Source organism: Erinaceus europaeus, chromosome 4 (genome assembly GCF_950295315.1).
Source record: "Erinaceus europaeus chromosome 4, mEriEur2.1, whole genome shotgun sequence".
In the NCBI taxonomy this organism is placed as follows: Eukaryota; Metazoa; Chordata; class Mammalia; order Eulipotyphla; family Erinaceidae; genus Erinaceus; species Erinaceus europaeus.
This window is the reverse complement of record NC_080165.1, coordinates 55,236,584-55,259,910: the sequence shown is the minus strand read 5'-3', so window position 1 is coordinate 55,259,910 and position 23,327 is coordinate 55,236,584. Positions and strand designations below refer to the sequence as shown.

The 23,327-nt window shown below is 48.0% G+C and overlaps 1 protein-coding gene across 22 annotated transcripts in view; it reads left to right on the top strand.

Moving 5' to 3' along the window:
- TNXB (tenascin XB) overlaps positions 1-23,327 on the top strand; it is a 93,432-nt gene that overhangs the window by 45,285 nt on the left and 24,820 nt on the right. For 14 of the 22 annotated variants that reach the window (XM_060189508.1, XM_060189510.1, XM_060189512.1 and 11 more), the window contains 12 exons: positions 436-804; positions 1,811-2,101; positions 4,188-4,478; positions 4,839-5,138; positions 9,897-10,223; positions 10,606-10,947; positions 11,330-11,671; positions 12,092-12,418; positions 17,543-17,839; positions 19,780-20,079; positions 21,823-22,098; positions 22,444-22,752. In XM_060189508.1, the coding sequence (XP_060045491.1) occupies positions 436-804; positions 1,811-2,101; positions 4,188-4,478; positions 4,839-5,138; positions 9,897-10,223; positions 10,606-10,947; positions 11,330-11,671; positions 12,092-12,418; positions 17,543-17,839; positions 19,780-20,079; positions 21,823-22,098; positions 22,444-22,752 (3,771 nt within the window). The remainder of the gene's footprint in view (positions 1-435; positions 805-1,810; positions 2,102-4,187; positions 4,479-4,838; positions 5,139-9,896; positions 10,224-10,605; positions 10,948-11,329; positions 11,672-12,091; positions 12,419-17,542; positions 17,840-19,779; positions 20,080-21,822; positions 22,099-22,443; positions 22,753-23,327) is intronic. The other 8 variants (XM_060189513.1, XM_060189521.1, XM_060189520.1 and 5 more) reach the window with 4 other exon arrangements.

The following is a 23,327-nucleotide window of genomic DNA, read 5'->3' as shown; positions in this document are numbered from 1 at the left end:
GGTATTGAGATTTCTTCTTCCCCCCTAGGGCCCAGATGCCACCCGTGCTGGATGTCCCCCTTTTCACTACCCACTCCCCTCTCTTCTCCTCCTTCCCTAACACCACTATCTCCTTTCTTCCAGACTTCTCACTGCAACACTAATGGAAGCTGACCACCACCCAGTGGGGAGGGGGACTTGTGGGGGGAGATAATGGAGTCTGTGGGGCTGGGGGGAGGGCAGGCTTTATTTCTTCTATTTATTACCTGCAGCCCTGTCTATTTGAGACTGTGGTGATGGGAGTGTTTGAAGGATTAGGCAGGCTTCAGGGGAGATGAATAGTAGAACAATGAGCAAAAGATTGGGGGAGGTCAGAGAGCATTACTGGGGAGCTAGGGTGTCTCTTCTGGCTCTCATACTCCGCTCTCCTGTTTTTCTTGTCCTGCCCCTTCCCAGGGTCTTCCCCAACTGGCTTCTTGGGGGCCACTGATGAGCCTCCTCCCTCAGGTCCTTCAACGACTCAAGGGGCCCAGGCTCCCACCCTGCAGCATCGCCCCCAAGAGCTGGGAGAGCTAAGGGTGCTGGGCAGAGATATGACAGGGCGCCTCCACGTGACCTGGACTGCCCAGCCTGACACCTTTGCCCACTTCCAGCTGACCTTACAAGTGCCCGAGGGGTCCTGGGTGCATGAGGAGCTACTGCCTGGGGATGTCCACGAGGCTCTGGTGCCCTCACCACCTCCTGGAGTCGCCTATGAGCTGACACTTCATGGGGTTCTCCCAAGTGGCGAGCCCTCTTCCCCCCTCACCTACCATGGCATTAAGGGTACATCTCGGATTCTGCTCAGACCAGTGTCTTGAGGTTGGGGGAAGGGTTGTGCCATCAGGACTTCAGAAGTGGAGGGGGTGGGAGGAGAGCTGTTTTGGATTAGGATCAGAATAAGGAGTGAAAAGGAATTGAGGGTTCAGAAGGAAGAGTTTTGAACAGTGATAGAGATGGGTCAGGGAAGAGGGGTGCTCCAAGAAAAGATGGGAAGAGAAAAGTAAGAGATGGAGCAGAGATTTAGAAGGGCCCCTTGCTCAGCACCTACAATTTTCTCTGTCCTGTGTCCTGCCCCCAATTTCTGGTCACTTCCCTGCCCAATTGTGTTGAGGATACTGACCCTTGACACCCCCATTCTTCCCATCTATTGCCCACAGCCCCCTCCACTCCATCACTGGGTAAGCTAAAGTAGTGGTGCAGTCCCCCACCCAGGAGCCTATCCCACAGTGCACAGGGTCCTAGTGTCCCACTAGCCAGTTTCTGCTAGGAGGGGAGGCTCCCTGGGATAGGAGGTACCTCAGTCACCAGAGCTTCAGAAGTGGGCAGGTTTGCAGAACCGCTAAAGACAGGGCCTGGGGTGCTCAGCTCGCTCATTCCCTCCAAGCTCCTCTTTATGAGCCTAGGCAGTCAGTCCTTCCTGCAACCACAGTTCAAACTCAGCAAGGGAGAGAGCAATTCAGATGGACTGGGGGGTGTTCATACTGCTCTAAAGCAGTGGCAGCGAGGTTCAAAACTCTCAGGAAGAGAATCAACCCCACCACCACCACCACCACCAAGAGGGACCAGGACTTTTATGAAGGGTAGGGAAACAGCATAAAAGAAGGGCTAGAGTTTTCACCCCCAAACAGAGGCATGGGGCTAGGTAGTAGTACCTCCCTTTCCAGAAAGGCTGCTCACAGAAAGCCAAGGATGAGGATATGGAGACTTAGAGGGAGGGATCTGGTGGAATGGAGACAGGGACAAGACAGTCATTGAATCTGCCTGCTTTGCTTTTGCCCTCACACCCTAGAGAAGCCCGAGAAGCCCGAGAAGCCCCTCACCCTACCACGCCTAGGGGAGCTGACAGTGACCGATGCCGCCTCCAGCTCCCTGACCTTGCATTGGACAGTCTCTGAGGGCGAATTTGACTCCTTTGTGATCCAGTACAAGGACAGGGATGGGCCTCAGGTAGTTCCTGTGGAGGGGTCTCAGCGTGAGGCCCTTATCACCAACCTGGAACTCAACCGCAAATACAAGTTTGTTCTGTACGGGATGGTGGGCAAGAAGAAGCACGGACCTCTGGTGGCTGAAGCTAAGATCGGTGAGAACAGTCACACCCCTAGTTCTCCTCCTCCACCTTCCCACTGCCCCCTTCGAGGTCATGAAAGGGGTCTTTGAGAGCTTCAGGAAAGCTTTCTGGAGGCAGTGATGATTGAGATGAATCCTGAAAAGAAGTAAGTGATGAGTTAAGCAGAGGTTGAGGAGGGTAGTACAGACAAAGGGAGCCACATAAGGGAGCCAGTGGGGCAAAGGAGACGGAGAAAATTTCTGTTTTCTCTGAATAGAGAGCACGCCACAGGGGAGACAAAGGGACTGGTCCCATGTGTCTGAGTAAGGAACCTAGACCTCATTTGAAGACCCTAGGGAGCCTTTGGAGTTTGTTTGTTTTACTAGAGGCAGAGAGGCAGAAAGAGAGTGAAGGAGACCACAGTACTGAAGCTTTCTTCAGTGCAATAGGGGCCAGGCTTGAACCACGTGCTCTTAACCTGCTGTGCTACCACCCAATATCTTGAGTTTTATTCCCAGCATTGCATATGCCAGAGTAATGCTCTGGTGTGTTTCTTCCATTCCCTCCCCCCCCCTCCGCTAACAAATAAATAAGTATTTTCTTAAAAAGCATCAAAGTAAGGTGGTGAAGTGGCTAAAGTGCTAGACTGACAAGCATGGCTTCTGGGAGTTTGATCCCTGGCATCACACGTGCCAGAGTGGGAGTGGCTCATAGGAGGACTGGTTTCTCTAATTATCTCTATATTATAGATAAACAAACAAATAAATAACTACATTTTAAAAAATAGTCAGAGAGGCAAAATGGTGGCACGACTGGCATATTGCAATGAGGTCAGGTATGGAAGGTGAAGAGAAGCAAGGAGGACCAGGCACCCCTACATTTCGAGGTCAAACAGTTCTCTTCCTTGGGGCAAAGGACAACAGAGGTGAAGAGAGTGCAGTGTGGTGACTTAAATGAACATCTCTTGAGCATGTGCTAAGTGTCATTTGAGTTCAAGGCATGATGAGCATATAATAGCACTTCACCTTCACAGCAGCACGTCGAGACGTGCCCATTTTATAGATATGAGAAATCCAGGCAAGAGAGGGCGATCAGGCAAGTGGAAAGTGATAGGACCAGCATCATACTCCTGCCCTTGTGGGTCTGGAGAACAAAGAGAAGGCCTGAGGAAGGGATGTGGGTGTTGTCAGTGCCAATGTCAAGAGCCAGGGCTGGAGTGGGGGTGGGGTGGGGACAGGACTGCTGGAACCAGGACATGACTCAGGGCAGGAACAGGGCAAGAGAAGCCCTCAGGGGAACCTGACTGACTGACTCAGGGAGAGGGGCCCTGATCAGGGAGAAGGGTGTCCTGGACACCAAAACAAAGGGTGTGGCCAGACATGTGATTCCATAAGAGTGATTCAGGGCTACAGAGTATCCACTGGACATCACTGACCCTGGAGTTGGGTGGAGCTGGGCTGGGAGTGTGATGAATGTGAAGACATGGCTACAACTAGTGTAGACATCTGTCTGGAATCTGGGTTGGGAATAGAGTGCCAAGAGGGAGGGTGGAGAGCAGAAGGAGGTCAAGCTGAGTGGGGTTGCCACTGGCACCTGCCAAGGGCTCTAGCAGAGTGAGGAGTTGGTGGTATGGAGGTCTTGGTGCTGAAGAATGAGGAAGAAGGTGGTGGGGTCCCAGCACAAATGTGGGAGGCTCTCCCACTTCAAAACTCTCCACAAATGGTGTTTCCCTCTCTTGGAAGAGAAAATGACTGGTAGTTAGCCCAGAAGCACAGAAGGTTGTCCTGGAAGCCTTCCCTGGCCATGGAGATGTAGAGAATCCTGACTGGGCTCCCTCCTTTATCAAACCTCTCCCAGGGAGTGGGTAGAGTCAAGGCCAAACTAGTCCACAGAGTGCTTTTATGTCATTGAACAGGAGACACCACTTCCTCCAGGTGGGTGCAGCTACTCCTCAGGCTCCACAGACTGGCGAACAGAATTCGGGCTGCACCTCAGTCCCCATGCATGTTCCTTTGGCCAGCCATGCAGCACTGTTCATGAACAGCCACCCAGAGTTATGGGCTGCTTTTCTCCCATAACCTATGTATGACTCTCCTTTCTCTTTCACTCCTTTTCTTAGTGCCTCAGAGTGATCCCATCTCAGAGACTTCACCCCGCCTGGGAAAGCTGTGGGTGACAGACCCCACCCCAGACTCTCTGCATCTCTCCTGGACTGTTCCTGAGGGGCAGTTTGATTCCTTCCTGGTCCAGTACAGGGGCAAGGACGGGCAGCCCCAGGTGATTCCTGTGGAGGGGCCTGAGCGCTCTGCCACTGTCTCCCAGCTGGCCCCTGATCACAAATACAGGTTCACTCTGTTTGGGATTGCCAACAGGAAGCGACATGGCCCACTCATGGCTGAGGGCACTACTGGTAAGCGGCAGTCACCTAGACCCCCATGTGGTCCTCCCAGCCCTCTACTTGCTTTCAGCCAGGAACCAGTTGGACCTCCCAGTGAGATGTACAACTCCAAATTCTGGCTCCACTCCCAGGTTGAGAGCTTGCCAGCCTCCCCCGCACTGCTGGGCCCTTTCCAACCCCTCCATTGCTCCCCCAGGCCCAGAAGGTGTGTCATACCTCAGCTGTGCCAGACATGGGGACATGAGTTTAGCACTCTCACTAATCAGACAGTCACAGGTGTGGCTGGGTGGTCCTACCCAGTTGGTATCTCCCATACTTCAAGTTCCAGCCCCAGGCTAGAGTTCAACCCTGGCTGAATCCTTTTATTTTTAGCTCCAGAGAAGAAACCTGGTCACCCAGAGCCCCTTGAACAGCCCCTGCTGGGGAAACTGACTGTGAATGGTGCCACCCCAGACTCCCTAGTCCTCTCTTGGACCGTGGACCAGGGCTCCTTTGACTCCTTCATGGTCCAATACAAGGATGCTCAGGGGCAGCCCCAGGCAGTCCCTGTCAGGGGGCATGAGAACACAGTCACCATCCGAGGCCTGGAGTCCAATCGGAAGTATAAAATGAACCTCTATGGCCTTCACGGCAGGCATCGCGTGGGGCCTGTGTCTGTGGTGGCCAGCACAGGTAAGTCAGGGACCGGGGAAGGGTGGGGGCCTTCTTCCTCTGCCAGCTCCGGTCCTCTGAATGGGATCTGGCCCACAGCCCCCTTACTCCCCTTTTCTACCTTGTGTTTCTTGGCTCCAGTTCTGCTGAAGCTTCACCCACCCTCTTCTCTACCTCTCTATTTCTCAATCCACCGCCAGCTCCTAACTTCTTTCTGGGCCCTGCTTCTCTGTTTTACTTTATTACTATTATTTTAATCAGAGCACTGTTCCGCTCTGGCTTATGGTGGTGTGGGACATTGAACTTGGGACTTTGGAGCCTAAGGCATGAGAGTCTCTTTGCATAACCATTATCCTATCTACCCCCACCCCGGTCCCTAATTCTCTGTTTCTGAGAATAGGCTTCATTTTCCCAATTCTGAACACCTAGAATCATCCCTTCACCCTGAACTGTTCTCCCCACAGATGTGCTCAGCTACCCTGTTCTTGTCCCCTAGCTTCTGCTGGACTCCTCTCCCTGCCATGATTTCTGAGTTTCTGTCACTGCTCTGCCCACTCTCCTGCCATTATTTCTTCCTTTAAAGCTAGCATACATGGGACAAAAGCACTGTCTTTCCCCTACTTCCTTTTAGTATGTTGAGAATTCCTTTCAGCCCCTCGAGTCCAAGGATAGAGAGCTCACTCTCAGCCTGCCCCCTACCCCCACCTTACCCACACTCCACCACACGCCCAGCCTCCCCAGCCATTTCTGTGGATTGTGCCTTATCATGGCAGGAAGCCTGGGCTTTGGAACCACAACCTGGATTTTAGTCCTGGCTATGAAATTTGAGATGTATGAGTCCTGTGTGAGCTACTGAGCCTGTCAGTGCTGCAGTTCTCCCATTCGGCATATGGGGATGGAGGTGGTAACTACTTCAGAGTTGTTAAAAGTAAATGGATTTGTTTGCATTTTGCACTTAGAACAATGATCAGTACAGCAAAACTTTTTTTAATTAAAAAAGTTTTTTAAAAATTATTATTGGATAAAGACAGAGAGAAATTGAGAGAAGAGGGGAAAGAGAGTGAAAGAGACAGACACCTGCAGTTCTACTTTACCACTCATGAAGCTTTCCCCTCTGCAGGTGGGGACCAGGGGCTTCAATCTGGTTCCTTGTGCACTATAATGTGTGCAATTAACCAGGTGTGCCACCACCTGGCCCCACAGCAAAACTTCTTTTAGAAAATATATATTTATTTACTTATTTTATTTATTTATTGCAACCAGTGCTATTGCTGGGGCTTAGTGCCGGCATTACAAACGCACTGTGCCTGGTGAACATTTTTATTCCCATTTTCCTTTTTTCCTTCTATTTTATTTAATAGGAAAGAGAGAAATGGGGGGGGGGTGATAGAAAGACACCTGCAGACCTGCTTCACCACTCATGAAGCAGCCTCCTTGCAGGTAGGGAGCAGGACTTGAACCCTGTCCTTGAGCATGGAAATGTGTGCACTCAGCCAGGTATGCCTGCCCCCCCTATTAAAAAATTTTTTTTAACTGCCATCAGGGTTAAAGCTTGGTCTTGGTGTCTGCATAATTAATCCACCAATCCTGGCAACCAGTTTTTCCTCCTTCCTTCCTTCCTTCCTTCCTTCCTTCCTTTTTTCTTTTTCCTCTTTTCCTTCCCTTTCTTTCTTTCTTTCTTTCTTTCTTTCTTTCTTTCTTTCTTTTTTTTGGTAGAGACTGAAAAAGACAGAGGACATAGAGAGTACAAGGACACTGGCAGCACTGCTTCACCACTTGTGAATCATGAATCTTCTTGCCCTTCCCCTTCCCACAGCTGGGGGTCAGGACCTTGAACTCACATGCTACCTCCCAGTGTCTGCTTTTTTTTTTTTTTTTTTTTTTCCCTGAGAGAGACGGTAAATGAGACCAAAGCACTGAAGCATCCTCCAATGCAAGGGGGACCAGACTTGAATCTGAGTTGAATCCAACGCAGAGCAGTGCACTATCCAAGTGAGCTATTTTGCTAGCCTAGCAAACTGCAGCTTAAGAGTAAGCCATTGTTTCTCCCTGATGCTCTCATCCCCCACATCCTTTCACCCTCCTCACCTCCCCACCAGCTCCATCCTTGCTTGATCTACCTCAGCCTCATGCAGCCTGAGAAGTCACCTAGGGACTAAAGAGTGGGTCCTAGAAGGGCTGGTTTTCCTTGTGCCTCCATCTCCACACTCCATGCTGTCTCAGTAAAAACCTAACTGCAGGAGATGCTGTGTAGGCCCCCTTGGGCTGTGGCGTAGGAGTATATTTGCTAATGTGGGTTATTGTTATGATTAATATTACCAGTAAATCAGGTCATACTATTTTTTAAAATTTATTTCTTTATTGGGGAATTAATGTTTTATATTCAACAGTAAATACAATAGTTTGTACATGCATAACATTCCCCAGTTTCTCATTTAACAATACAACCCCCACTATGTCATTTATCATCCTTTATGGACCTGTATTCTCCCCACCCACCCACCCCAGAGTCTTTTACTTTGGTGCGATACGCCAATTCCATTTCAGGTTCTACTTGTGTTTTCTTTTCTTATCTTGTTTTTCCACTTCTGCCTGAGAGTGAGATCATCCCATATTCATCCTTCTGTTTCTGACTTATTTCACTCAACATGATTTTTTCAAGGTCCATCCAAGATCGGCTGAAAACGGTGAAGTCACCATTTTTTTTACAGCTGAGTAGTATTCCATTGTGTATATATACCACAACTTGCTCAGCCACTCATCTGTTGTTGGACACCTGGGTTGCTTCCAGGTTTTGGCTATTACAAATTGTGCTGCCAAGAACATATGTGTACACAGATCTTTTTGGATGGGTGTGTTGGGTTCCTTAGGATATATCCCCAGGAGAAGAATTGCAGGGTCATAGGGTAGGTCCATTTCTAGCCTTCTGAGGGTTCTCCAGACTGTTCTCCACAGAGGTTGGACCAATTTACATTCCCACCAGCAGTGTAGGAGGGACCCCACACCTTCTTCAGCATTTGCTGCTGTTACCTTTTCTGATGTATGACATTCTCACAGGAGTGAAGTGATATCTCATCGTTGTCTTTATTTGCATTTCTCTGACAATCAGAGACTTGGAGCATTTTTTCATGTGTTTCTCGGCCTTTTGGATCTCATCTGTGGTGAATATTCTGTCCATGTCCTCCGCCCATTTTTGGATGGGGTTATTTGTTGTCTTGTTGTTGAGTCTGGCAAGCTCTTTATATATGTTGGTTATTAAACTCTTATCTGATGTATGGCATGTAAAGATCTTCTCCCATTCTGTAAGAGGTCTCTTGGTTTGGGTAGTGGTTTCTTTTGCTGTGAAGAAGCTTTTTAATTTGATGTAGTCCCATAGGTTTATACTTGCCTTAGTCTTCTTTGTAATTGGATTCGTTTCATTGAAAATGTCTTTAAAATTTATGCAGAAAAGAGTTCAGCCAATATTTTCCTCTAAGTATTTGATAGTTTGTGGTCTAACATCGAAGTCCTTGATCCACTTGGAATTTACTTTTGTATTCAGTGAAATACGGTGATTCAGTTTCATTCTTCTGCATGTTTCAACCCATTGTTTCCAACACCATTTGTTGAAGAGACTCTGCTTTCTCCATGTAATAGTTTGGGCCCCTTTGTCAAAGATTAGATGTCCATAGGTGTGGGGCCTCATTTCTGGGCTCTCAATTCTATTCCACTGGTCAGTGTGTCTATTCATGTTCCACTACCAAGCAGTTTTGATGACAATGGCCCTATAATACAATTTGAAATCTGGGAGTGTGATGCCTCCAGTTCTGTTCTTTTTTCTCAAGATTGTTTTGGCAATTCTAGGTCTTTTCTGGTTCCAGATAAACATTTGTAGCATTTGTTCTATTCTCCTAAAAAATGTGCTTGGGATCTTGATGGGGATAGCATTAAATTTGTAGATGGCTCTGGGTAGTATATTCATTTTGATGATGTTAATTCTTCCAACCCATGAACATGGAATATCTTTCCACTTCTTTGTGTCTTTTTCAATTTCTTTGAGTAGTGACTCATAATTTTCAGTATACAAGTCTTTCACTTCTTTGGTTAGGTTTACTCCTAGTTATTTTATTGTTTTTGTTGCTATAGTAAAAGGAACTGATTTCTGGATTTCAATTTCTTCTAACTTAGTGTTTGCATAGAGGAATGCCACTGACTTTTGAATGTTAATTTTATAGCCTGACACCTTACTGTATTGCCTGATGATTTCCAAAAGCTTCTTGCTGGATTCCTTAGGTTTTTCCATCTATACTATCATGTCATCTGAAAATAAGGAGAGTTTGACTTCTTCTCTTCCAATCTGTATCCCTTTAATTCCTTGCTCCTGCCTGATTGCTATGGCAAGAATTTCCAACACTATGTTGAATAGTAATGGTGATAGTGGGCATCCCTGTCTAGTACCTGATCTGAGTGGAAATGCTTCCAGTTTTTCACCATTGAGTATGATGTTGGCTGTAGGTTTGGTATATATAGACTCCACTATCTTGAGGAATTTTCCGTCTATTCCCATTTTTTGTAGTATTTTGATCCTAAAGGGATGTTGTATTTTGTCAAAGGCTTTCTCTGCATCTATTGATATGACCATGTGGTTTTTGGTCTTGCTTTTGTTGATGTGGTGGATCACATTGATTGATTTATGTATATTAAACCAACCTTGCATGCCTGGGATACCCCACTTGGTCATGATGAACAATCTTTTTGATATACTACTTTAACCTTATTTATCCGGATCTTTTCTCTCAGCCCCCCAGGAGGTTATGGAGACGCCCACAGAACCACCTAGCACTGAAGCTCCAGAGCCCCCTGAGGAGCCCCTCTTGGGGAAGCTGACAGTGACAGGATCCTCCCAGGACTCCCTGAGCCTCTCCTGGACAGTGCCCCAGGGCCACTTTGACCGCTTCCTGGTCCAGTACAAGAATGGAGACGGGCAGCCCAAGGTGGTGCGGGTGCCAGGGACCCAGGACTGGGTCACCATCTCAGGCCTGGAGCCAGATCACAAGTACAAGGTGAACCTGTATGGCTTCCACAATGGCCAGCGTGTGGGGCCCATCTCTGCCACTGGGGTGACAGGTAAGTGGACATGGAAGCCCCAGGGTGGGACCCAGCAGAGGATCACCCTGTCTCTGGTGATGGGCCCCTCTGGTCCTAGCTGAGCCAAGGTGCCTTCATGCCTTCCCATTAGGCTCCCTCCTGGGAAGAGATTGAGGGGCCCTCCTGGGCAGAGAGAGCCTCTATGACCTATGCTTCTGGCTGTGCTGGGGCCTCCACAGTTCATCCAAAGATTCTGGGCGTAATTGTGAGATGGCAGCTGGGTAGGACCACCCTGCCCCCAACATGGGCTTCTCTCCATTGATCTCAGGGCCCAGGCAGGGCCCTGCTTCTCCATCTTTCTCTCTACCTGAGTACATCTCCTAGGTTCCCTGCCTCACAGTGTGTGTTTCTGTCCTTTCAGCCACAGAGGAAAAGACCCCCACAGAGACAGAGGTGACTCCCACTGAACCACCCAGCACAGAGGCACCAGAGTCCCCTGAGGAGCCCCTCCTGGGGGAGCTGACAGTGACAGGATCCTCCCAGGACTCCCTGAGCCTCTCCTGGACAGTGCCCCAGGGCCACTTTGACCGCTTCCTGGTCCAGTACAAGAATGGAGACGGGCAGCCCAAGGTGGTGCGGGTGCCAGGGACCCAGGACTGGGTCACCATCTCAGGCCTGGAGCCAGATCACAAGTACAAGGTGAACCTGTATGGCTTCCACAATGGCCAGCGTGTGGGGCCCATCTCTGCCACTGGGGTGACAGGTGAGTGGACATGGAAGCCCCAGAGTGGGACCCAGCAGAGGATCACCCTGTCTCTGGTGATGGGCCCCTCTGGTCCTAGCTGAGCCAAGGTGCCTTCATGCCTTCCCATTAGGCTCCCTCCTGGGAAGAGATTGAGGGGCCCTCCTGGGCAGAGAGAGCCTCTATGACCTATGCTTCTGGCTGTGCTGGGGCCTCCACAGTTCATCCAAAGATTCTGGGTGTAATTTTGAGATGGCAGCTGGGTAGGACCACCCTGCCCCCAACATGGGCTTCTCTCCATTGATCTCAGGGCCCAGGCAGGGCCCTGCTTCTCCATCTTTCTCTCTACCTGAGTACATCTCCTAGGTTCCCTGCCTCACAGTGTGTGTTTCTGTCCTTTCAGCCACAGAGGAAAAGACCCCCACAGAGACAGAGGTGACTCCCACTGAACCACCCAGCACAGAGGCACCAGAGTCCCCTGAGGAGCCCCTCCTGGGGGAGCTGACAGTGACAGGATCCTCCCAGGACTCCCTGAGCCTCTCCTGGACAGTGCCCCAGGGCCACTTTGACCGCTTCCTGGTCCAGTACAAGAATGGAGACGGGCAGCCCAAGGTGGTGCGGGTGCCAGGGACCCAGGACTGGGTCACCATCTCAGGCCTGGAGCCAGATCACAAGTACAAGATGAACCTGTATGGCTTCCACAATGGCCAGCGTGTGGGGCCCATCTCTGCCTTTGGGGTGACAGGTGAGTGCTCCTGTTTCAAAGATGAGACCCTACCCACAAAGAACTGACCAGTGCAGCCCTGCCAGCAGTACATGGTGGGGGTTAGGACCGGCCTCAGCTCTCTCCCCTTCAGTGAGTTTCTGAATAGCTAACACAAGGGTGGGGCCCAGCAGAGCATCACCTGTCTGGTGCTGGGTGAGTGGGATGCAAGAGGCCCCTCTGGTCCTGGCTGAGCCATGGTGTCTTTGTGCCTCAGCCTGGGTCTCCCTGAGGACTGAGGGTCATCCTGGGTAGAGAGGGGCTTCTGTGAGCTGTGATGGGGCCCCTGCATCTGACCCAGAAGTTTTGGGCATGTTTGTGAGATGTCAGCTGAGCAAGACCACCCAGCTCCAACATGGGCTTCTGAGCACCCTGCCTCACCCTGTGTGTGTCTCTTTTCAGATGCAGTGGAAGAGACCCCCACCCCCACAGAACCACCCAGCACAGAGGCCCCAGAGCCCACTGTGGAGCCCCTCCTGGGGGAGCTGACAGTGACAGGATCCTCCCAGGACTCCCTGAGCCTGTCCTGGACAGTCCCCCAGGGCCACTTTGACTCCTTCACCATCCAGTACAAGGACAGGGATGGACAGCCCCAGGTGGTGCGTGTCGGGGGCGAGGAGAGAGAGGTCACTGTGCAGGGCCTGGATGCCGGGCGCAAGTACAAGATGCACCTGTATGGGCTGCATGGTGGCCAGCGAGTGGGCCCTGCGTCCACTGTGGGTGTGACTGGTGAGTATAAGCAGAGACCTGGCTCAGTTTTCTCCATCAAGTAGCACCAGTGTCTCTGTGACCCTAAATCTTCTTGCTGCCTAGAACCATGAGGCTCTTTTATTTGGGATGAAAACCTATAGAAAAGCAATTTCCGAGGAACTAAGTCCAACTAAGTTCATGTGAACAAGTTTTAAACTGTTTTCTCATCTTGAAAATAGGATAATCATACCTAATTAACAAAACTGCAGTGAAGATTAAATAAGTTAGTCAACATAAAGAACTAGGGATTGGGGCTAGCAAGAAGTAAGTTTACCATAGTTTTCCATAATAATTATTTTTATAATTATTCTTTTTTTTTTTTTCCTTCAGGGTTATTACTGGGGCTCAGTGCCTGCACTACACATCCACTGCTCCTCGAGGCCATTTTTCCCATTTTGTTGCCCTTGTTGTTGTGCTAGTTGTAGTAGTTATTGTTGTCATAGCTGCTGTTGTTGTGGGTAGGACAGAGAGAAATCGAGAGAGGAGGGGAAGACAGAGAGGAGGAGAGAAAGACACCTGCAGACCTGCTTCACCACTTGTGAAGCAACCCCCTGCAGGTAGGGAGTTGGGGGCTTGAACTGGGGTCTGTAAGCCGGCCCTTGCACTTTGCGCCATGTATGCTTAACCCCTTGCGCTACCTCCCAGCCCCCCGTAATAATTATTCTTGCTCTGGAGTCTGTTCTGTCTCCTTTGGCTTGTTCCATTTCTCCTTCCTCCTCCTGCTCCTCCTCCTCGTCTTCCTCTATTTTTTCCTACAATTTAAATTATTTATTTGTTTGTTTGTTTTTATTTTTATTATTTATTTATTTATTCCCATTTGTTGCCCATGTTGTTTTATTGTTGTAATTATTATTGTTGTCGTCGTTGGATAGGACAGAGAGAAAAGGAGAGAGGAGGGGAAGAGAAAGATAGAGGAAGAGAGAGGGGGATAGAAAGATAGAGACCTGCAGACCTGCTTCACCACCTGTGAAGTGACTCCCCTGTAGGTGGGGATCCGGGGCTCAAACTGGGATTCTTCCGCTGGTCCTTGCACTTTGCGCGCCACATGGCTTAAGCCGCTGCGCTACCGCCTGACTCCCATATTTGTTTATTTTTAATAAAAGAGAGAAAGACAAAATGAGAGAGACCAGAGCACTACTCAGCTCTGGCTTATGGTAATGTTCAAATTGAAGCTGGGAGTTCACAACCTCTGGTATTAGAGTTTCTTGCATAACCACTATCTATCTCTCCAGTCCCCAGGTTGCTTCCATTTCTTAGATGGCCAGAATGTAGAGACACTGGCCTCTTCACCAAGTTCTTAGAAACTCTATTACTGTGAGTGATTTTTCAGCAAGAACATCAATTCTGCCCCCCTCTCAGGCCCAGAGACAAAGCTTCCTCAGCTACCACAGAGGACCCAGCCTGGGAGCATCGGCATGAAGTCTCATGCAGGCTTATGATCTACTCAGCACAGTGAAGGGCATCTTTTTTCTTTGTAATCCTTGGACAGTTATCTACCTTTTCAAAGCAAGTATTACTATAAGGAAATAAGATTGTCAACTAGAAAGAGGAGAAAGCGAAGTTTCCAGAGCCTGGTTTCTATATTTCCATAAGTTCAACCTCAAATTACTTGTTTTACTTAGTTTCCAAAACCTTCTGCTCTAAACTTTCTTTACTTCAATCAGCCCTGGTATCTGGAAGAGGAGACGCCACCCCAAGTGATTGTTTCAACCCTCTTCTGTAGCCTTTCTGTTGAGAAATCACTGAGTATCTGTGATAAAATACTGGATATATTTTTTGTTAACATGAGAAAGAGAGAAGGGTGAGAGAGGGAAGGAAAGGGTGGGGGATGGGGTGGGGAAGGAGGGAGAGAACACCAATACATCACTCTGGTGGTACATGCAATGCTGGGAACTGAGCTCAGGACCTCATGCTTACTGGTCCAGTATTTTAGCCACTGTGCTATTTTCAAGGTTGAAAATACTGGATATATATATTTTTAATTTATTGGGGCATTAATGGTTTATGTTCGACAGTAAAACACAATAGTTTGAACATGCATAATATTTCCCAATTTTCCACATAACAATTCAACCTCCACTAGGTCCTTCTCTACCATCATGTTCCAGGACCTGAACCACCCCCCCCAGAGTCTTTTACTCTGATGTAGTACACCAACTCCAGTCCAAGTTCTGCTTAGTGTTTTCCCTTTTGATCTTGTTTTTTAACTTTTGTCTATGAGTGAGACCATCCCATATTCATCCTTTTGTTTCTGACTTACTTATCTAACTTAACATGATTTCTTCAAGCTCCATCCAAGATGAGGTGAAGAAGGTGAATTCACCATTTTTAATAGCTGAGTAATATTCTATTGTGTGTATATATACTGCAACTTTCTCATCCACTCATCTATTGTTGGATACCTGGATTGCTTCCAGGCAAAATACTGAATATTTTAAAATGTATGTCATTCTGGATGAAATGTTAAGTGGCCCTTCAAAGAAATGAGCATGATGCTCACTATTAGAGCATGCTGAGCTAACCAAGGGGTTTTGCCTGGCACACAGTGTACATTGTGCTGTTTCTAGGAGAAGAAAGAAGCACATTAGCTGGTTAGAAACATTCTTTTTAAAAATTTCTTGTTTTTTCTTTATTTCTTTATTGGGGAATTAATGTTTTACATTCAACAGTAAATATAATAGTTTGTACATGCATAACATTTCCCAGTTTTCCATATAACAATACAACCCCCACTAGGTCCTCTGTCATCCTTCTTGGATCTGTATTCTGCTCTCCACCCACCCCAGAGTCTTTTTTACTTTGGTGCAACATGCCAATTCCAGTTCAGGTTCTACTTGTGTTTTCTCTTCTGATCTGTTTTTCAACTTCTGCCTGAGTGTGAGATCATCCCATATTCATCCTTCTGTTTCTGACTTATTTCACTTAACATGAATTTTTCAAGCTCCATCCGAGATTAACTGAAAACAGTGAAGTTACCATTTTTAATAGATGAGAGTATTCCATTGTGTATAAATACCACAACTTGCTCAGCCACTCATCTGTTGTTGGACACCTGGGTTGCTTCCAGGTTTTGGCTATTACAAATTGTGCTGCCAAGAACATATGTGTACACAGATCTTTTTGGATGGATGTGTTGGGTTCCTTAGGATATATCCCCAGGAGAGGAATTGCAGGATCATAGGGTAGATCCTTTTCTAGCCTTCTGAGAGTTCTTCAGACTGCTCTCCACAGAGGTTGGACCAATTTACATTCCCACCAGCATTGCAGGAGGGTTCCTTTGACCCCACACCCTCTCCAGCATTTGCTGCTGTTACCTTTTCTGATGTATGACATTCTCACAGGAGTGAAGTAGTATCTCATTGTTGTCTTTATTTGCATTTCTCTGCCAATCAAAGACTTGGAGCATTTTTTCATGTGTTTCTCGGCCTTTTGGATCTCTTCTGTGGTGAATATTCTGTCTATGTCCTCTCCCCATTTTTGGATGGGGTCATTTGTTTTCTTGTTGTTGAGTTTGACGAGCTCTTTGTATATTTTGGTTATTATACTCTTGCCTGATGTATTGCATGTAAAGATCTTCTCCCATTCTGTGAGGGGGTCTCTTGGTTTGTGTAGTGGTTTCTTTTGCTGTACAGAAGCTTTTTAATTTGATGTAGTCCCATAGGTTTATGCTTGTCTTAGTCTTTTTTGTAATTGGATTCGTTTCATTGAAGTTGTCTTTAAAATTTATGCGGAAGAGAGTTCTGCCAGTATTTTCCTCTAAGTATCTGATAGTTTGTGGTCTAACATCCAAGTCTTTGATCCACTTGGAATTTACTTTTGTATTTGGTGAACTATAGTGGTTCAGTTTCATTCTTCTGCATGTTTCAACCCATTGTTTTCAACACCATTTGTTGAAGAGACTCTGCTTTCCCCATTTAGTAGTCTGGGCACCTTTGCCAAAGATTAGATGTCCATAGGTGTGGGGGTTTACTTCTGGGCTCTCAATTCTATTCCACTGGTCAGTGTGTCTATTCATGTTCCAGTACCAAGCAGTTTTGATGACAATGGCCCTATAATACAGTTTGAGATCTGGGATTGTGATGCCTCCAGTTCTGTTCTTTCTTCTCAAGATTATTTTGGCAATTCTAGGTCTTTTCTGGTTCCAGATAAACATTTGTAGCATTTGTTCTATTCTCCTAAAAGGTTAGAAACATTCTAAAAGGGGGTTGGGCGGTAGTGCAGTGGGTCAAGCGCACATGGCATGAAGCCCAAGGACTGGCATAAGGATCCTGGTTTGAGCCCCCACCTCCCCACCTACAGGGGAGTTGCTTCACAAGTGGTGAAGCAGGTCTGCAGGTGTCTACCTATCTCTACCCCTCTATGCCTTCCCCTCCTCTCTCCATTTCTCTCTCTGTCCCATCCAACAGCAATGATAACAATAACAACAACAGCAACGATAAACAACAAGGGCAACAAAGGGGAAGGATGGTCTCCAGGAGCAGTGGATTCATGGTGCAGGCACCAAGCCCCAGCAATAACCTTGGAGGCAAAAAAAAAAAGGGAAACGTTCTAAAATTGTAATCCTGTGAGAGCTGGGAAAGTTGATGAGGAGGGCTCACTTCTGAAGGCAGGGTCCACAAGACCTCCTCAAGGACCAGATGCGGATATATGAGGGGACCCAGGGATAACTCTGAGAATGGCGTTTTGTGGAGGTGGGAGAGGAAGCTGTGAAGGGAGCATATGTGGGGGAGCCCCTGAGCTCCCTTTTGAACTTGTTGAGCTTGGGACATTGATTTAGCACCTATGGCAATGCAGAACAAACACAAACCTAGGGGCAAGGGGTGTTTAGGCAGAGGTAAGGGGACTTGGAAGCATTGGCATAGAGATGGAAATTCAGACCTTTTCCCAGAATCTCACTGATGGCTGACACCCATCCCCTTGAGCACAGGCCCAGATCCTGGGAGAGACTCAGTGAACATGCCTGATCAGATAGATACTGCCAGTGAGCACAGCTTTACTTTAGAGCTTCCCCAAGGGTGCCCCAAACCACAAGCATAATTAATACCAAGAGGAAGAGGGGCTTTTCCTAATATCCTCACAACCATCTCTCTGTTTCACAATCAGAAGATGAGCCTTCTCCAGTCACTACGCCCCCCCTGGAGCCACGCCTAGGACAGCTGACAGTGACGAGCGTGACCCCCAGCTCCGTAGGCCTCTCGTGGACAGTCCCTGAGGGCAAGTTTGACTCTTTCGTGGTCCAGTACAAGGGCAAGGATGGGCAGCCCCAGATGGTCCCAGTGTCCAAAGACCAGCTCGAGGTCACTATACCTGGCTTGGAGCCTGCACGCAAATACAAGATGAATTTGTATGGGCTGCAGAGTGGGCAGCGCGTGGGTCCCCTTTCCGTGGTCGCTATGACAGGTAAGTGAGTTAGGTGAGGCAGTGCTGTTGATTGAGCCATGGTGTGGTAGCCCCCATAGTGCTGGTTCATCATGTTACTTTTCCACAAAGAATTGGGGGAGGGCAGGTCCTAATTTCAGGCAATGCATATTTTGTTAGAAAAAAAAGACATAACTCAAGCAAAGATACCAGGGGCCACTATAGAAAAATAACAACTTGCTATCTGCTTTCTGATTTTTTTTCTTTTTAAGCTAGGGCACTGTTCAGTTCTAGTTTATGATGGTGCTGGGGATTGAACCAGGGGCCCTGGAGTATCAAGCATGAGAGACTTTTTGCATAATAATTGTGCTGTTTCCCCTGCTCTCTATCTGACTTTTATCCCAACCTGTCTTTACCTGGAATGAATTTTTCAATGATCTGCTTAAATTTTCTATTGGTTCTGTTCTTCAGGTGCCTTTTTATTTCTATGGCTTTCCTTCTTTTTTTAAAAAAAATTTTTAATTATCTTTATTAGGTAGAGACAGTCAGAAATCGAGAGGGAAAAGGGAAATAGAGAGGGAGAGAGAAAGAGAGACACCTGCAATCCTGCTTCACCACTTGCAAAGCTTTCCCCCTGCAGGTGGGGACCAGGGCCTTGAACCTTGGTCCTTGAGCATTGTAACATTTGCTCAACCAGGTGCGCCCCTACCTGACCCCTCAGGCCTTGTGTTCTTTATTCTTTCTAAAGCCTCACCTACATCTATCTATCCCATAATAATTATTTCCTTCTCAGGTGTTTTTCCCTTCCCCTTGCCTTCTATGCAAAAACCAAAGACAAAAGGCCAGTCTTGAGGCCACCCTAGTAGATTCAGTCAGTGCTATGGGACTGAAGCCAGGTCACCAGGGTACCAAGCCCCTGCAGCCCTAAGATTTCCCTAGCAGTTCCAGCTCAAGAGTTCCCTCACCCCACAACCCCTTTCTCAAATCTTGCCTCAGTGACCTCCACAGATCCTTCCTGAGGTCATAGACATCTTAATCTCTTCCCTCATCTCTTGACTCCTCCTCTGAGATGGAGCCTTCTCAGTCCTCAGCCTCATCTTTACTTCTTTCCCTTCCCCCCTCTTCCATCTTTAGTCCTTTCCCTTTCCCCCTCTTTGTCTTCCTCCCAGCTGACTAAATCCAGCCACAGTCTTTCTCTGTTTCTCTCTCCTTGATTGTCTGCAGCTGTTTCCTCCCTTTCTCTTTACAACCCTGCTGTGACTTGGACATGACAGCCACTTCCCCCTGATGTCTTTTTTTTTTTTTTTTTTAATAGCGGTCAAAAGATATATATCCTTGAATCTCTCAAAGACCCTCTGTTCCCAGGTCTAAGCTGCATTTCTTCTGGCAGTACCAGAGTCTTCCTCCCTCTGGGAGGTGACCCTTACACTTGATTCCCACTTCCTTCCTGCCCCTCATGGTTCCCTGGACAGTTTTCCACCATTTTTGTGCCATGGTATCTGATAAAACTCTTGGACCCCTTTCAGGGAAATGTTTTAAAGTCTATAAAATAAATATTTAGGTTTACAAAGAAAATGAATTCTATGGCTATACAGTTATCATAGTATATTAATTCAGGTTTATGACTTAGTAACACAAGGACTTCTTTATTAATTAGTTCATTAAGTGACAAGATTTAGTGGTATTTGGAATAACCTGCTTGCCTATGTTTAGAAGCAGTGATGAGTGTAAATGACCCTTTGAAGTTTCTGCAGTCATTTTAGGATGACTTCACATATGTGAGTCCTGTTGGTGACAGGCACAAGTATTGCTAGTACTTCTATAGTTAGTTTTCTGTATTCTTCTTTAAAGGAACGGCTACCTATCCGTCAGAGGTCAATGAATACAAAAATGTAACTGCTCCTTCTCTCAGTTCAGGCACCCTAGAGGCTCTGAAGGGGAGTCCCTACCAGAAATCTCAGCCATGGCCTTTGTCTCCCCAGCTCCTCTCCCCACAGTCCCAGCTACTGAGCCACCACAGGAGCCACAACTGGGGGACCTGACCGTGACTGACGTGACCCCGGACTCTGTGGGCCTCTTATGGACAGTCCCGGGAGGTGAATTTGACTCCTTCGTGGTCCAGTACAAGGACAAGGATGGGCAGCCCCAGGTAGTGCCAATGGCTGCAGACCAGCGTGAGGCCACCATCCCGGGCCTGGAACCCAATAAGAAATACAAGTTTTTGCTATTTGGAATTAAAGATGGGAAAAGAAGCAGCCCACTTTCAGTGGAGGCAAAGACAGGTAAGGACCTTCACCCTGCCAGGCCTGGGGTCCCAGGTTCCTTGCCCTTCTCACAGGCGCCTGCTCTCCTCTCCCCCTGCCAGCTCTTCTTTTAGTTTGCTTTTTCTGTTTCATTTGGAAATTAGCATTACTGCATATCCCTCCAAGGAGAATGAGAACCAAGAAATCAGGGCCAGCACTTGGATCTGCTCCCCCTACTGACTTTTCCTCTCTTCTCATAATATCTGTTCCTGTTGAATAGGGGAATCCTGTTGGGCCCCTTTCTGGGAGATAGAGCATAAAGAACTGAGGTTACTGGGAGCCAGGAACCCTTCCTGCCTCTCTGGGTCTTTAGATTTCTTTTTATTAATGATATAGGGATAGGCACAGAGAGAGAGAGAGAGAACTAGACATCACTTTGGCCCATGTGCTGCCAGGAATCGAAGTCAGTACCTCATGCTTGAGAATACAACACTTTATCCACTGCACCACCTCCCAGTCCACTGGGTCTTTAGCTTTGTGTAACCATCTCTTCTTGAGAATCTTGCCATCTCCTCCCTGACTCTCACTCAGTTCCATCCCCTACTGGCTCAGGACCATCAGGTCCCATATTCACTCTCTAAAAGATTCCTTTTCTCCTCCACCCTCCTCTTGGAGCCTCTTAAACTGGGACCACAGAAGCCTAGGGTTGGCTACCTGAACAGGCCCAATTGGACCAAGCTCAGAAGTAGCCCTTTCCTGTATAAGTACCGCACACTAACCATTTGTGCCACTGGAGCTCAGAAGTGTTCAGTCCTGGCCCTCCCCTGCCCCCGGGGACTCCCAGTTGCCAGAAAACTATCGCAATAACAATGCCGTCAGCATCCTAGCTGTCCAGAAAGGCAGCAGGCCAGCTCCTTCTCATGCCTCAGGATGGCTCCTTGGGCAGGCACCAGATCCTCTCCCTGGCTGAGTTACCCTTCTGCTGCTCTCCCTATACTGGCAGCCCCCACACCCCAGGTCCTAAGAGAATCACCTTCACCATAACATCCTGCTTCCCCTACCTCATTTCTGCCCTTTTAAGGGATCTTGTGTCACCTCTGATGTCCCCAGGTCTCTCAGGTTTCCCAGGGGCCAGACAGATGACAAAGAGTGAACACCTTAGTGCAAGGGACAAACAAATCAAGTCTGTGATAACTGCATCCCATTAGAAAAACAGTCTCATAGCAGTCAGGAATAAGCTAGATAGAAAGAAGAGTAAGAAGCTAGAAGCTAGCATATCTCTGTTGTCAGAGATGTTTCAGGACAGAATACGCATGCTCGTGTAGGGAGACAGCTCACCTGGAAGAGCATACACTTTACCATGTGCTAGGACCTAGATTTGAGCCCCTGGTACCACATGGGAACAGCATGAAGAGGGGAAGCTTCACGAGCAGTGAATTGGTGATGTATTATCTCTCCTTCCCCCTCTGTTTCTTACCCTCTACCTGGAAAAAAAAAAGAAAAAAATGCAACCAGGGCTAGTTGTATAAGTAAGGCATAAAGTCCTACTTAAGTCCTGTCAGGGAAAAAAAAAAAAAAAAAGAAAAAGACCCTACACAGTGGGTTAGGTAGAGAGAGGCATGGGCCAGTTTGAGATGGTGGCAGGCATGGGAGGATGATGGAATCAATCAGAGGAAGAAGTGCTGGTCAGCTGGGCTGTTCTGGGTTTTCCAATCCCAGCAGGAGGCAATCAAGGAGTCAATTTGGAAAAAAGTACTCACAAGAACCTTTCCTTTTTGTCAGTTGCCAGCCCAGGAACCACACCCCGTCTTGGGGAGCTGTGGGTAACAGATCCCACACCAGACTCCCTGCACCTCTCCTGGACAGTCCCTGAAGGCCACTTCGACTCCTTTGTGGTCCAGTTCAAGGACAGAGATGGGCCCCGGCTGGTGCCTGTGGAGGGCCAAGAGCGCTCAGTCACCATCACCCCTTTGGACGCCAACCGCAAATACAGATTCCTCCTCTATGGCCTGCTAGGCAAGAAGCGCTATGGCCCCCTCACCGCTGATGGCACCACAGGTGAGGGCATCCCTTGCAGGGCCAGGCTCTGCCCCTGGAGACATTGTGGGACAGGTGTCTTGTCAGTCTGGGGCAACAGGTCGCCAGGACAGAACTATCACTTGTGGCCAGGGAGGTAGGTGGTCATGTGTGCAGCTGCCACCAAACTTATCATTTGGCCTCTGTCCTTCTGGCTGGAGTCCAACTCCCTGTCCTTTCTGCTTTCCAAACCTGTAGGTCCAGCCCTGGGGGCTTGACCACCATCACTGGCACATATGAATCTGCAAATTTCTTGATCTTGCCGTTTGAAATCATTTAGTTGTCCAAAAATACCTTACCCATTTCCTGCCTGTGTCTCCTTTTCAGAGAACCGTGGCTCTCAGGATGATACTGGAATAAAGCGTCTCCCAAAACCACGTCTGGGGGAGGAACTGCAGGTGACCAGTGTGACACCAGACTCTGTGGATCTCTCATGGACAGTGACTGAGGGCCATTTTGACTCCTTTGTAGTCCAGTACAAGGACAAGGATGGGCAGCCTCAGGTTGTGCCTGTGGAGGGCAGCCTTAGGGAGGTCAGAGTGCCAGACCTGGACCCTGGCCGCAGGTACAAGCTGCTGCTTTATGGGCTGCATCAGGGCAAGCGTGTGGGACCTCTCTCCACCACTGCTGTGACTGGTGAGTGTGGCTGCTGTTACAATGTACTGTCTCTCCTTCCTTTTACATCTTCCTTGATGAGCCAAACCATCTAATTACCAAGCTTCCTGAATTCTTTCATGGGGAGGGGTCTTCTTTATCAGGCATGATTTACACACAGTACGGTGTTCCCATTTTAAAGAATGAGATGTTGAAGATTTGTAAGTCATGAAGAAATTACCACATTGAGATATAAAAACATCTACCAAGGAGGCTGGGATTAAACACACATGGTGCAAAACCTAAGGACCTTATTAAGGATCCCGGTTTGAGCCCCCAGTTCCCCACCTGCAGGGGGGTCGCTTCACAAGTGGTGAAGCAGGTCAGCAGGTGTCTGTCTTTCTCTCCCCTCTCTGTCTTCTCCTCCTCTCTCCATTTCTCTCTGTCCTATCCAACAACAACAACAGCTATAACAACAATAAGAATAACAACCACAACAAGGGCAACAAAATGGGAAAAATGGAGCAGTGGATTTGTAGTGCAGGCACTGAGCCCCAGAGATAACCCTGGAGACAATAAACAAACAGACAAACAAATTTCTACTAGGGAGGCCAGGC